Source organism: Raphanus sativus, chromosome 9 (genome assembly GCF_000801105.2).
Source record: "Raphanus sativus cultivar WK10039 chromosome 9, ASM80110v3, whole genome shotgun sequence".
Taxonomy (NCBI): Eukaryota; Viridiplantae; Streptophyta; class Magnoliopsida; order Brassicales; family Brassicaceae; genus Raphanus; species Raphanus sativus.
In genome coordinates, this window is record NC_079519.1 from 507651 (window position 1) to 522969 (window position 15319).

Genomic DNA, 15319 nt, shown 5'->3' on the forward strand with positions numbered 1-15319 from the left:
TCAATCACATAGACATGGTTAACATCAAAATAAACTCCACACGGATAATCATCACACAGCTTAGACACAGATAGCAGAGATTTCTTAATATCCGGGCAAACAAGAACTTCATTCAAAGTAATAGTACCTGCAGGAGTTGTGATAGCCGCAGAACCAACATGACTGATAGGAAGGAAGGCTCCATCACCAACCATTATTGTGTCTTGACCCTCATACGGATGAGCTGTCTGGAGGTTTTGAGCTGATGCAGTGACATGAGCAGATGCACCGGAGTCTGGATACCACTCTCATGAAGGCTCCTCACCATGGCGCTCCAAGTTATAAGCTGCAGGTTGATAGTTGTTATCAAACCTGTTGTAACACTTCAACGTTGTGTGACCTTGACGTCCACAGATCTGACAGACTGGGCGTCCTTGAGCAGAGTTAGGTGGTGCTTGATGTTGAACAAAACCACGACCACGAGAAGTGTATCCACCTCTGCCTCTATAAGGCGACCTTCCACGTCCTCTGTAGTTAGGATTATAACTTGGAGCAGACGTCTTGGCTTCTGGATTGACATCAGTACGCTGAGTATTATACGCCATGTGAGGAGAGACGGTAGTGTTGTCTTCATACGACTTTAGCTTGGACTCAAAGCCTTGAACTTCAGACACCACATCATTGAACGTTGGCTGAGGAAACTTCGACAAGGAGCTCTGTATGACGGTGGTAATAGGATCGTACTCACGCCCTAACCCATTCAGAAAGCCAAATATCTTCATTGATTCTTCAACAGGCTTCCCAATGGAGCTTAGTGAGTCACACAGAGTCTTGAACTCACGGCTGTAGACTGCAAGCGTCTTGCCTTTGCTCGACAGAAGCTGAAGGTTTCTGCGAAGCGTAAACTCCCGAGACAGAGAGCTTTTGTTGAAATTTTCAGCCAGAGACAACCAGATATCACGAGCCGTGTTCAAGTTATGAACATGACCCAATACTTCTTCAGAGAGCGTTCCAAACAGCCAAGACTTCACGAGTTGATCCGTACAGAACCAGAACTCGAACAGAGGGTTAGCCTCTTGAGTAGCAACTTCATCGTTCACAACGGTACGAGTGGGCTCCGGCGGCGTGACACCACCGTTAACAAAACCGATAAGCTTCTGACTTGAGAGGAAGGACTCGAACTGCGTCTTCCATAGAAGGTAGTTGGAGTCGTTGAGCTTGAGGGTAACGGAGCTGACAACGTGGATCTTACTAGGAAAAGGATAAGGATTGACAGGATCGGCCATAGCTACCCGTGAAGGTTTCTATAGCTCTGATACCATGTGAAAGAGACAAACACAGAGAAGCTTTGCTCTGAATAATACTTTTCTCATTGATTCAAAGGACTCGATTACATCATCTATTTAACATGACAAAGAGAACAATCTAGACCAAGAGATAAGGACAGCTAAGGCTGCCAGCTAGAAAGGTATCAGTCCTCCTCTCCAACAGCTAAGAGAGCATCAAATTGGTTGCAAAGCTTCACCGTACTCTTTTGTCTCTGTTCTTCTTGTGACCGTTGCTCACTCTGCTTTTGACTCTGTTTCGCAGGCTTTGCAGCATCTTGGTGTTGGGCCTGAAGCATCGGACGGCCCACTGAAGCTGTATCACTTACAGGGTGAAATATCTACTTGTTTGATTATCTTCATGGCTCTATATGATTACCAAAATGTGGTCGGCTCTCGGTTGTCTGTGTGAGATTTAACGAAGCAGGAATATCTTGTCCGTCTTGTCGATGTCGTCATGTTGGGTCCTGGTTGTCGCAACTGGTTTTAAAAAATTGTTGTGTTCATCTTGTGTATAGTGTGATTTTTCACACAAAAAAAAACTAAAGCTCTATTTTTAGTCATCAGAGCAATACGGTAGCTAGTACCATTAATTACATTCAAATCAAAAGCCAAAAAGGTTATAGCATATATATATATATTGCAATTCAGAAATCATGGAATAATACATTTCTATATATCTCTGACGATATATAAATATATGCATTTTTATAAGAATAAATATACGCATTTGTGACGATAGTCTTATAGACCTGAGAAAATCCCATGCGTTGACGTTCTAGAACGTGTAAATATTGTCCGCTTCAGCTTGGAAGTACTGCACCAACACAAAACCTATAATGTTTTCAAATGTTTACCTGATAAAACTAGTTGATTATACTACACGTGACAAAAGAGTTATTACCTAACCCCATAGCATCCGCGGTTTTCATCAACCGCATACGTTTGCACGACTCCACAAACATCCTATACGTTCATAAATCAACCCCAAGAGAAATTAGTCGCTCTCATCATAAAACACTAGTGTATTAATTTGTTTTAGAGTTTGACTAAAACGGGAACAGTAGTAGATCTATCCAAAAGGGTAACTCACATCCACGGGACATCTCCGACTAGCATCCAGTCACCGTCCTTATCCTCGTAAGTTGCCATAAACTCTCCGTTTTTCTCCAGCTCCGTCGTCACCTTACCTATATAAAACCACTGTAAAATAAGGATACTCCAACTAAATTTACCAATATATCCTCCACTTAGTCTATCAAAAACATAATAAGCTCTTCATTTTTCACTTACATATTGTTACTACCCCCTGAAACATGTTTTCTAGAGCAGCGAAAAGTTGATCGTGATTATTGTACATCTGGAGATCGACTTTTCTGAGATAGGCCGCACCATCTACCGCCACTTTCACGTACTTCCTCGCCCTTACCGTCTTCACCGGTGGCCACCCCACCAAGCGGTCGCTAAAACCAGGACAAAGACGCATTAACGGTCAGTGAAACATGCATATATATTTTTTAAGAATGAAAGTTTTTAATATGCCGTACAAATTGTTGAATGCTATGGAATTGGTCACGTGTCTTTCTCCGAGTTTCAAATCAATGGTCTCGATGAAGCTTCGCTTGTTTCTGGACTTTTGTCGGCCCTCCGATGCTATTATGGAAGTTCCCGGTAGAGCAAGGGTTAACTCAGTTCCTCGAAGATCACCGGATTCCCTAATGTATTCCTCCGGCGACATTGTATCGCGTCGTAGTATATTATTTATAAATAATTTAACAATAAAAGTGCGGAAAGTGATGAGACAAAATAGCACTAACTTTTGGCTTGAGTGTGATGAGTGTTTCGAGCTTTGGATTTTATAGGCGCCAGCTAGAAACCTACTGAACCTTACCTATAATGACACGTCTCATGTAACTGGCGGTTTTGATATCTCCACGAAAGCAAGTGAATAAATGGTGATTAGCTTCTGCCTCAAGTGCGACGTGGACCCATGCATTTACCGTTTTCTAAACCAAAAAGTCATGTTGGTTATTTGCACTTCATAATAATTAGCAACTAAATTGTCTTTTAACCCAAAACTAAAAAGACCTTTAGGTTATATGCACATGATTAGCACCGAAAATGTATTTTGAACCCAAAAACAGAAAGTAAGTGTCTTTGAACCGAAAGAAAATAAAGCATATAAAGTGTCATTAGCTAGTGGATTTGCATGTGAGCGGACATCTTCTAAGTTTTGATTTCCGGTGATAAACGACAGCAAGTTATTAGCCTGATCTTAAACTTATTGAGAGAAAAGTGACAACACATTTTATTTTAGAAAAATATTCCCGTTGCAAACATCTTGAACTCCATTTTTAGCTTTAGTCTCATTCTATTGATTAGACTAAACCTAAGCTTGTATCTCTAAGTGTCCTTTTTATCTTTTTGGGGGGCATTTAGGTAGGAATTTGCTTCTAGCAGCCTTAGATTCAAGATTTCTTGTATCTTTTTGCCATTTCACTGGATATGATTTCACATATTGGACAGGGAAAAAACATTATTCTTTTTTTTTTGCTAAAGAAAAAAAAACATTATTCTTATTAGTGGTTTTTTGTATTTTTTTATATATGAATTTACTTTTTTTGGTAAAAAATGTCAAAGATATATGAATTTACTTGCGTTCATGTCAATTTAGTTTTAGATAATCTTACACGGAAGATAGATAGCTTATTAGCTATATAATCTATAGTGTGCTAATAAATGTCGAAATTTTATTAATAACAGAGACAAAAGAAAATCCATATATGAGTTAGTGTGTTGTCAATTTTAGTTCCCATATATTCTTCGAGAGAGATCGCCATGCATGTAGATGTAGTATTTCATTTGTCTAGGCTTTCTTGTCAGTTTACTTATCCGAATATTTCCAATTAAATGTCTTGAAAAAAACGTTCCACCAATATATTAGTTTTTACTGTTGGTCGATAAAATCACAATATAAGCTATTAGTGTAGTATATAATATGTTCACACACACTTGATTAATAAGCAGTCCTGTTAATAAGTAGAAGACTCTCGAAAAGAACACATCCCTAGTATTAATTGCTTGACAGTAATACTTGTTTGTCTGTATGAGATCACTGTTTTCATCAGTTTCGAATTTGATTCCTACTAACTATTTCCTCCGTTTCAATTTATTTGTCGTTCTAGACTTCAGTACACAAATTAATAAAACATTTAATTTTATATATTTACTAGATAAAAACATCATTATCAATACATCTAACTAGATTTCAACCAATAGAAAAATAGATTAGATTAAAAAGTCAATAAATTTTGCATTGAAATCATAAAACGACACTTATTTTGAAACGAAAATTTTGCTCCAAAACGATATCTAATTCGAAACGGAGGGAGTATATGCTACCAATAATTAATAACGTAAAACACGAACCATAAGAAAGGAAAACAAAAAACGTTTTAGACGGAGCGAAAACATTTATGACTGCAGTAGGGTCACGCATAACTCACGTGATTCTGTTTCTTCGCCGGGAAACATTATTGATTCACGATGCTTCATGTCACTATTCTTACGAGTTTTTAAGACAATCCAAATAGCGAGTGGCCTATTGAATATACACGTGACAAACTCAGGATTGCAAATCCGTGACCGGTAATTCCGGTCAGCCGTTCTTTTTAAATTTTATTTGTTTAGTCGGTTTAAAAAAGCACATGGAACAAAACAGTCTAGAATGACAACAAGAGTTATGCAATTCATGAATTATTTTGTTTGTTTTAACAGTGACTTATTGGTTTGTTATCTTTCGAAACAATTACACTTGTGGTCACTTTTTACGGACAAAGAATTATCACTTTATCACAATCTTCTTTCTTTTCTTTTTTCTGGTTGATCCGGTATATTTGACGGACCGAGAGTCAATCGATTAATCATAAAATCTGTATACCAAAAATCAGACAAATTCGAGTTCGTAAAAAGAATAAGATATATCTATCGCATAGTCACATGTGAAATTAATAACCGGGGCTTCTACCTCAGTTGGTAAAGGGTTCACAGCTGTGAGTTCCGCCACCTGTGCTCGAATCCCGGCCACTGGGGAATTAACATTTCGGCATCGCCAGGGACAGAGGACCGACATGTGGCAACACATGACTAGTCTGGACCACTTCTGTGGGGCCAGGATACCTCTGTATAATTCAAAAAAAAAAATTAATAATTTTGCATTATAAGAAAATCGATCCATAGCCTAGACCAACATTCTTCTCATCCAGAATAACTAAATGACAAATTAATAGTTTTACATTAGAAGGAAATCGACCATAACCAAGACCAACATTCTTCTCGAGAGTAACTAAATGACGAAATTATATAGTTTAAATGTAATTATGACTGCTGTATTATTACCGAGTAGAAACGCGAAACCATTTTAGTTTTCAAAATTTTGCAGAGTTTGTCAAACAAGCTTAATGCGGAGAAAAAAAAGAAAATAAATAAAGTTAGGCTTTGATTTAATGGTATTGTTAGCGCAACTTGGTGGGGTGAAAAATTTATTACTCTTAATTATTCTAGAATTTTGCCAATTAGGTGAAATACTATTTTCTCTGGGATACTCTTTTCACTGTTCAAATAGAGTAAAATCTGCACTATTTATTACTCTAGTTTTAGTGAGAATAACATCATTTATTATTTAGGATAATGAGTAAAATATTCCCAAGGAGGATTCAAATTGGTCAATTATCCATGATTGTACATAACTCAAAAAAAAATAACTTTTTGGTATTGTGCGGACGAAAATGTCATTCCTTTATTGAATACATGTTAGACTGCAAAAAAGATGTGTGTCAGACTACAGAGAAAGCGTGTGTCAGACTGCAGAAATGGACGGCGGAACAGACGATAGACTGTTGGATAAAGCAGGAAGATCAAATCGAGATTACGTTATCGATAAAATATTCTATAGCAGCTAATATGTTGTGTTATATATCAAATATATATTAACGGTTAACTTTGTTGTTACACAGCGTGTAACTCTAAATTTTAGCAGATACACATTATTTTAGCTGAAAACTAATTTTTGGTCAAATTATAATTAGTGTAATGTATAACTTCTAAGGTATAGTAGTATATATATCATCTAACATGTATGGAATAACTTATCAAAAGATGTATATATATAAATAGTATTAAACGCTAACGACGAAAATACACCATGTACTTTGATAGTTTGCATAAAGTGATCTACATATATTTATGTCTACTTCAATTTTTAGATGTATAAATAACAATTTCTCTTAAACAAATACATAAACTGAAAACATCGCTGATCAACAACCAATCCGATAAAACTTGGTTCCTCTACATGAATACGTCACTGTCAATTTTCTTTCAGCCGTCCCCAATTACGGTTCTAGAAAATTAAGAAACACTTAACAAAATTTGTATCAGATAACGAATAATGTATCAGATAATAACTTATTAATCAACACCATGTATCAATCCATTTGTCAGCTAACAAACTAAATATAACAAAAGTACAAGCTCACAAGTTATTTATTCAATCATTTATCATTTACACAAACTATGTATCAATGAACATCAAGTCTCTTGTAATATCATACAAACCAATTATCAATTATTTGGTATCATATAATGTATCAGCTAACAATACATGTACCAAGTAACAAATCAGTTAACGGATAATAACCAACTTATCATGTAAATTATTAATTCACAGACATGTATCAATCCGTTTGTGAGCTAATAAACTAAGTATCAGCTAAACAAATCATGTATCAGTTAACGTAAAGACTTTTGTAACATCATGTTAAACAGTTATGAATTCTTCGGTACCAAACTATGTGTCAGATACTAAAACATGTAAGAAATCATTTATCATATAAAACTTGTATTAGATAACAAATATGATAGTTATGAATTCTTTGGTATCAAACTATGTGTCAGATAAAACAGTTATGAATTTTTCGGTATCAAACTATGTGTCAGATACCAAAACATATAAGAAATCATTTATCATACAAAATTTGTATCAGATAACAAATAATGTATCAGATAACAACTTATTAATCAACACCATGTATCAATCTATTTGTCAGCTAACAAACTAAATATAAAAAATGTACAAGCTCACAAGTTATTTATTCAATCATTTATCATCTACACAAACTATGTATTAATGAACATCAAATCTCTTGTAATATCATACAAACAAATTATCAATTATTTGGTATCATATAATGTATCAGCTAACAATACATGTACCAAGTAACAAATCGGTTAACGGATAACAACCAACTTATCATATCACTTATTAATTCACAGATATGTATCAATCTATTTGTGAGCTACTTATCATGTAACTTATTACGTTATATTTTATTATAATACATTAAACAAATCAATAACATAATAATACACTATATAATTCAGTATCATTTACCAAAATTAACCCACTATGAATTTGACTATTAAGATTGTTACAAATTTTGTTAGCGAGTTAACAGACTGTATTACATGTTACGCATTATGTTAACGTTGAATATTACTTATTAACATGTTATAAATTATGTTATCGAGGTAATCAGATATAACTGACCGAAGTTAATAAAATAGATGAAAAAGTTGATAATCATAAGTAATCAGATAATTGAAACTTGAATTTGGTTTATAAGTGATGAGAGATGAAAGAAAAAAAGAAAGAAGATAAAAATAAAAATAAAAAATAAAAAAATAAACTAAAAGAGAATAAAAATTATTCAATTGATAGAACATGCAGAGGCAAAATAGTCACCCAAAATAGTTTATGTGATAAATGATATATTGCCAATTAAGAGATTGGTCAGATGCAATCTCACCAATTTCTCTTATTATTTTCTCTTTCTTTTCCACTTACTTGTTTTCCTCTGATTTCTACTTTATTACTAACATATTTTCTCCTATTTACTCTACTTGATTTACTCCACATTACTCCACTAATTACCAATCACACTCTTAAAAGGGCACAACATCAAAAAAGCTAGTACATCCTCATAAAGTGTCAAGAGGGAAACAAAAATGAAAAGAGACAAAATAATATCATATCTTCTATGCGCCATCTGTTCATCAGACTTGAAACCCAGCCTTGTATAGAAAAACAATAATACATATTTGGCATTGTTACAAGCTCCAAACATCTTTTGATCCACAACTCTGCGACAGAAATTCACTAAATCTCAAGTTTGATCTAGGTCTGCAAGTCTGTCTTTTGCATAAATATCTCCGGGGTAGGTTTGCCTCTTATTGATACGAAAAAAATAGCTTCAGGCTGAGACCGAGAGGCTCTTGAATGCTTCAAGTTGTCCATCGCTCAATTCAGTCCCCATTGGATGGTTTGGTGTGTCGCCATTCTCATTACTCTTGCGAGACGAGTTGTACACTGACTCAGGCATCACAGAGCTGCCCTTTTCTTCAAAGTAAGTTGACCAGGGAAAATACTCTGCACATCGTGTTTTCCATCCTGCAATTGTATTCAAAACCCTCCTTAATACTTGTAAACCCTAAGGACCTTAATATCATGGAAGCGTGCTCCGTTCATAAGACTAACCAAACGCAATAAATGAAAATGCAGCCGCAGCCAGAGTCATAACGGTACTACTTAATGGGGACATCACATCGTAGTGAAGATATTTAATGCTTACTGGAGGCAGCTTCTGAGTCGAGAAGAACTGTGTCTAGAAGCTTATGAACAGCTATACAGTCTTTGAGTTTCCACTCTCTTGCTAGTCCTAGAGCTCCGTTTCTGCACATGGACAACGATGTTAAACAAAACAGAGAGAGAGAGAGCCAGGAACCATAAGGTCAACGAGCATTACGGTTGAACCACTTTCTTGGTTGAGTCTTCAATTATTTTGATAGACTTGGTTTTCTTGCTTGCATCTAAAAGGTACAACATTTCTGCGTATGCAGCTCTGTGCACCAAAGAATCTGCAAATTTAATATGCAGACGTGAACACCTTTTTCTTTTAATAATCAGACACTGACATATAGAAGTGTACCATGTGATCAATTTTGAGACATACCTTCGTGTCTAGCAAGAAACTCTTTGTTTGCCTCCACTAGTGATTTATTTTGCAATTGACTACAACGCAAACAAATGGAAAATTTTATCACAATTAATATACATCATCAACAGTAAGATTGGATAATAGTTTTGAGTAGTCACCTGATTGATGGGCGATCAGCCTCTAGGACACTCCAGCGAAGTTTCTCAGCTTCGGTCGTTGGAGCACTTGTCGATCCTGTCTTGAGGAAGAATTTCATCTGCCATCCAAGTTCAAAGGCATAAACCAAAATGAAAACATGACTTAGCTACATAATACTTGAAGGGAAAACATTATTATTATTATCCCTTCTCTTCTTTGCATGATTACGCATCCTTTAGAACACACGAGTAGCACAGAGTTCATACCAGGGAACGATGTGAATCAGGGTTCTCCGCGTCCAGTTTAAGCAATTGCTTAACAGCCTGAAGAAAAATGAGACGGCAACAACCCGCCCTTAGGTTACTTGAACAAAGGATATTATAGAAACAGTGAGCTTGAATATGGCCACCAGACGAGAAATTAGTTACCTGGAATGCAAGCAGAAATTTTTGTTTTCTCATATTAACCTCAAAAGAAAGTAGATGAGTCTCCAAAGAATTAGGTGAATGCTTCTGGAGAAGTCTCAAGTACTTCGAGGCCTCTTCCACCTGTACAGATTTAGTTTCCCAGTAAGCCTCCCCTAATAAAGTTATGGCGAAGACCACAATACATCTTACAGAAATGAAGCAAACAAAAACCTGAATTAACTTTTCCCCATGAGGATCTGGATCTATAGGTTTCACATTTCGTTTGCCGGACTTGGAGACGCCACTGGCAGTTGATTCTTCACTCTTACCCTCAGCTTCCTGAAACGAAGAAGACCACTCTTAAGCCACCTAAGTGTTAATTTACTCAGACAAAACAACGAAAATACCTACTTTCTTTGCTCGGGCTTCTGCCTTTTTCTGCTTCTTGATTTTCTTCTTCTGAGCAGGAGCCAGCTTGGACATTTCATCTTCATCAGCAGTTGATTTGGGAGAATCATGCAATTTCAGATAGCACCTGTATATCAAAAGCCGAGAGGCAAATGTGACTACAGTTTAATGGAAACTATCATGCATACAGTAGATACTGTAGTTGGTTTACATTTGTGCAACCAAGAGTTTACCTGATAGCTTTGATTGCTGCTTTGTGGAAATATGGGAATGAGTGCAATCGGTCTTGGAACTTAAGCATGTCGACGTATGAACGCAAAGTCATCTTTCTTAAGCAGTACGAGTGGAAATCAAATTGATCTTCATGAATGTCAGAATAGTGCTTCTCCACAGCCAAAAATTTCTTAAGGGCACGTCCAAGATCACCCTGACGGAAGTAGCTATCTCCAGATGCAAGGTCATACCTTTTTACGAAATGAAATTTAAAAAAAGAAACAGTCATTAGAAAGACATCTAAAATGTCAGTTTTACTTCATCAAAATTACTCAGTCATCTAGAGCCGTACCACATGCACTGCATGTCATGAAGATTGTTGATCTGATCCCCCTCTTTTGTAAACAAAACAGCAGTTTTTTCAGCCAAGGACACCTACACAAGAAGAATTCGTAGAACGAAGAGCTAGTGTTGAGGCCTAACTTCTACGAAATCTACCCAAAAAATATAACATGAACAAAATCAAGATGTAAACCTGATCTGCTTGCAGCATACGCTTAACACATTCACTGTTTATATAGCGATCTGCTAAGTCCATGCATCTAGCTTCATCAGCAAGTGCGGCAGCGGCAGTCAAATCTCCTGCATGCTTCATTATTCGGCTCTGTTGACAGAAACCAGTAAAATGGTTAAGAAGAAACAGGTGTGTCCTCAAACAAAAGATAATCTGATACATGGTGTTGAAAGATCATACAAATTATGTTTAACAGAGAAGTTCAGACAAAGCTATCCTGTCAATGAAGTTTTCAAAATGTATCTCCATACTTAGAGGAAGCATAAACAGTGGCATATACAAAAAAAAAACTTATGGATCAAAACAAAGATACCTTAACGGAGTATAGGTCAATCACTGTCGGCGTATGAGTAATAGCCTCGTCAATTTTGCCAAGGGCAACATCATACTGACCACGCTTGTCATAATGCTGCATTATGAAAAGTATCATGATAAAATATACAAAAATACAACCGAATTTTTATTAATTATAGTGAGAAATTCAGACATATAGCAACAGTGAACCTGAGCCAAGAAAAACAATGTCCACAATAGAGTTGATGGGGGCTCTTTCACATCACTGCATCAATTAAAAAATTACTAATAATAATAAATATGATACCATTTCACTGTCAATTTAGTATAAAATACGACCATATATCATAGACGACGTTTATCAAGTGAATGCTTCAGTAATAACTCAGTTGTATACCTTCCTGGGTAACTTCCGGTAGTCCTAATCGAATTTTCCATCTCAATAAGTAGTTGCTCCAATATATCAGGCTGGGTAACAAAATACACAAAAAACAGTATAACAAAGTGAAACCAGATAAAATGAATTTGCGACAGCATTCTCAAGGCCACTAACCTTGCGAGGGTGATCATATAGAGAAGAGAGATCGGAAAATAATGAAGGAACACCCTGAGACAACCATCAAGATATATAAGAAGCATATTCTATTACAGAGTATTGTGTAACAAAGAGAGTCAAGGGAATTAAAGGATACCTTTGTCAACAGAGGTTTAATGTACTTTCCTACAGCCTCCTTAAAACTTTCATCTTGCAGAAAATCTAATGGTATCCTCTGAAGGAAAATAAAGAATAACTTAGTATCGCTGAGCACCCACAAAATATCAGAGAGAGCAAAATGGACAACCGGTAAAGGATATTTGAAAATGTACTTTACTACAGGAACTGATCCGCCTTTTCTCACCTTAACAGCGGATGAGCGAGTGTACTGCTAGCTTAGAGACTGGTACAAGGTATTTAACTTCTCAATTTGGTCAGACGAATATTGACCATTTTCGGAATACAATTCAAGACATTTCTGGAGGCCTTCATAATATCTGAAAGGTAAAAAATGCACTATTTATTTGTTTACGAGAATTGTCAGTACTCAAGAAAAAAAAATACAGAATCATCTGAGAGTGCCATAGGAAACAATAGTCAACAAAAAAAAAATAACGAAGCGGAGCATATAGGCGTGAGAATAGAAGCAAACAACGAAAAATACACAACTAATAAGCTCAGGAATGACTTGGAATTGAAAAAGAAAAAAAAACCTATAATTGTCAGGGGTCAAGGTGATTGGAAGCACTGGTTTGAAGAAGAGAAAAAAACATGCTTAAAGGTCAAGGTGAGCTCTTGTTAAATAGAAAAAAAAATAGAAACTACCGTTTAGCTGATTGGAAATGCATAATATTCTACAGAAAACAGTTCATTGGTATATTATTTCCTTAAAGTCTGATGTAAAAAGATACATACCAACAAAGGTGTACTCCTTAAAATGTCCAAGACTACATTTGAAAATCATCATATAAATACAAAAGCGAACAGCCAAACAAGAAAAACTAGAATACCATTCAAATGAGTAAAGAAAGGGGAAGGAGCATAACCTACTTTGAATTTAAATGCTGGGAGACTGCAAAGCCAATCCAGTTCATTCGATGATTAGGCTTTAAAGTCAAAAGCTGCTGCCTGGTCTCAACATAACCAGATCAGTCCCGCATTTGTGCCTAGGAATATATAAAAAAAAAGTATACAATAAGATAAACTGATGAAAGCACCAACAGAGAGATTAACACTGGAAGGAGATTACACAAAAGAATAACGATAAACGTACGAATTGCCATGTAAGAATTTCTGCCCAATCCAATTTCCCATAATTACCTTACCTGCAAGAGTGAGAGGTCTCTTAGTATTTCAAGGTTATCAGGATCAATTCTAAGAGCATTTCGGTAGCACTTGATGGCCTCTCTATACTCTCTGTCAGAACGGTAAAGGAGACCAAGTACATGCCAGCCAGCAAACATGGCTTTTGATGTCATTCTGCACAGAAAAAGAAAAGTACAAATTATATATTATCCTGAAAATCATACCGGAGACTAAGGATTGATGTTATTATATGAGTTATCGAACCTTGACTCCAAGGCGAACAAGCTCGTATGCTTCAGTTTTGCGGTCCATACAGTTTAGAGTGAGTCCTTTCATCGATAAAGTCTCTGAAAATCACAAAGAATAAAAGAAACAAGTAATAAAAAGAAGGAAAAGAAAAACAAAACAAATCTCAACTAACAAAATAGTAAGCCTTATACTTGTTTACTAGAAGCCTTGTACTTGTTTACTTGATTTTTTTTTTCTTTTTTGGCATCATTAGGAACAGAGAAAATTACGTAGAGTTGCAAAGTGAGAGGGCAAAAAGAAATTTGACATAAAAAAAAAAGTCAGAAAACAGATAGGAGGGGTTTTGGAGGTAATGATAAACTGACCGCCATGAGAAGGAAACTTTTTTAAAATGGCATCAAGCAGCCTTGAGTCCTTTCTTGTATTGCTTCGTCTCATAAGATTTCTGCATTATAACATCACTCAGAGGAATATGATAAGACTGAGTTATACTAAAACTAATCATATGAAAAGTGTGATGAATAAGCTATATAGATAGATTAAGCAATCAAGGGCACTAGAGTCTAGAAATAGGCTACAGTCAATGCAATTGAAGCTTTGAAACATGAGGGGGAAGCACACATTAATCATATTTAACAAAGCAGGGGGAATAACAAGAAGTCACTCATCGTTTTTCAAATTTTAGGCTAGCAGCTAGCATACAACGGGAGGGAAGAAATAAAAGAGAGAATTAGGAACATACGACGATGAGCTTGAAGAGGTTAGCCTCTTTAGTAGGAAGCGAAGCCCCCATTTTTCTTACTTGAAAGAGCGAGCGAAGAGAGTGCCGAACAGAGCAGACGACGACTCTTAAACCAAAAAACTAGGGGAGGTCTTCAATCTTCAATTATCCTCCTAACCATCTCGATACATGTTTCCGGTTTATATTATTCTCGTCCGGTTCGCATAAATTAAACTTTACAGTATTATATCATGGGAGTTGAATAAACCGGAAACAACCTTTCAGCAAATACTATATCTGATTCTCAACCTAACGAGCCCCATCAATTCATCAAACTGTAAAGACTAAATACTAAACCGAACCCAAACCAGTCCATACAAATTTAATTACTCCAAATATCTTCTCGAGTCGAGCAGGCCGGGTCAATTTCAGTTTAATTTCTGTTACCAACATTCTCTACGAATAGGCCAACGTCTTCATTTGCAACCAAAATGAAACAAGTTTGACTCTGAAGAATCGTTCATGTAAACCATTCTCTATCTCTTCTTTCTCCAGTCATTCCAACGGTCTCATCACAGATCAACAATTAATATGTAGAGTTAGATGGATATGTAGCTCCCATTGACAAGGGCATGTGAGATGTACTTCTCTCACGACTAACATTTTCCGACATGCACTAAAACATTTCCTTAACGTGACAGCTAAAAGTTATACAGTTCACACACCATGAGTGTGGTACTTGAACTTTGCTCAGGTTGTAACGTTTCCCTGTGTTCTGCTCTTTTATTTTGGGCTTATCTGCTTATCGCATTCCGACAAGATAAGAACCTTCTTACTCTCTATGTCCACTACGAGGAGATACGATGATCTAAACCTACGCAATGTGGTTACTAGCTTGAAACCATGGCCATATATATTGCTATTGAACCTTAACCCACCGTGCTTTTCTCCTTCTTGGTCGAGAGGGAAGTGCCAGTTTGGTGTCAAAGTTTTTGTAGTGGATTAAAATTTATGTTTTAGCCTTCCAACAGAAGTGGACGTGCCGGAGTGGTTATCGGGCATGACTAGAAATCATGTGGGCTTTGCCCGCGCAGGTTCGAATCCTGCCGTTCACGGC

At 36.3% G+C, this 15319-nt stretch overlaps 1 protein-coding gene, 1 non-coding gene and 1 pseudogene across 3 annotated transcripts; 1 reads left to right on the forward strand and 2 right to left on the reverse strand.

The window, feature by feature from the left end:
* Positions 1 to 1869: 1869 nt before the first annotated feature.
* Positions 1870 to 4244, reverse strand: LOC108826211 (auxin-responsive protein IAA15). 2 transcript variants are annotated; one of them, XM_018599596.2, is made up of 5 exons: positions 2852 to 4235; positions 2598 to 2767; positions 2398 to 2494; positions 2209 to 2270; positions 1870 to 2121 (listed from the first exon to the last, which is right to left on the reverse strand). In XM_018599596.2, the coding sequence occupies exons 1-5, from the start codon at positions 3040 to 3042 to the stop codon at positions 2108 to 2110; spliced, it is 534 nt and encodes a 177-aa protein (XP_018455098.1). In that variant the 5' UTR covers positions 3043 to 4235; the 3' UTR covers positions 1870 to 2107. The 2 variants fall into 2 exon arrangements, with proteins under 2 accessions (XP_018455098.1, XP_018455099.1); XM_018599597.2 differs by lacking the exons at positions 1870 to 2121; positions 2209 to 2270; positions 2398 to 2494 and having other exon boundaries at positions 2590 to 2767; positions 2852 to 4244.
* A 4024-nt stretch (positions 4245 to 8268) lies between these two features.
* LOC108824457 (N-terminal acetyltransferase A complex auxiliary subunit NAA15-like) lies at positions 8269 to 14365 on the reverse strand (annotated as a pseudogene).
* Positions 14366 to 15235: 870 nt separating this feature from the next.
* On the forward strand, positions 15236 to 15317 carry TRNAS-AGA (transfer RNA serine (anticodon AGA)). Its single transcript has one exon. It is a non-coding gene; the product is annotated as a tRNA-Ser (tRNA).
* Positions 15318 to 15319: the final 2 nt, after the last annotated feature.

Bases quoted from the DNA above. Each gene is read 5' to 3' on its own strand.
- LOC108826211 (XM_018599596.2), bottom strand. From the start codon at position 3,042: ATGTCGCCGGAGGAATACATTAGGGAATCCGGTGATCTTCGAGGAACT. The intron at 2,768-2,851 runs GTACGGCATATT...TCCTGGTTTTAG, and splicing joins TCCATAGCATTCAACAATTT to CGACCGCTTGGTGGGGTGGC. The intron at 2,271-2,397 runs GTGAGTTACCCT...ATGAACGTATAG, and splicing joins GTCGGAGATGTCCCGTGGAT to GATGTTTGTGGAGTCGTGCA.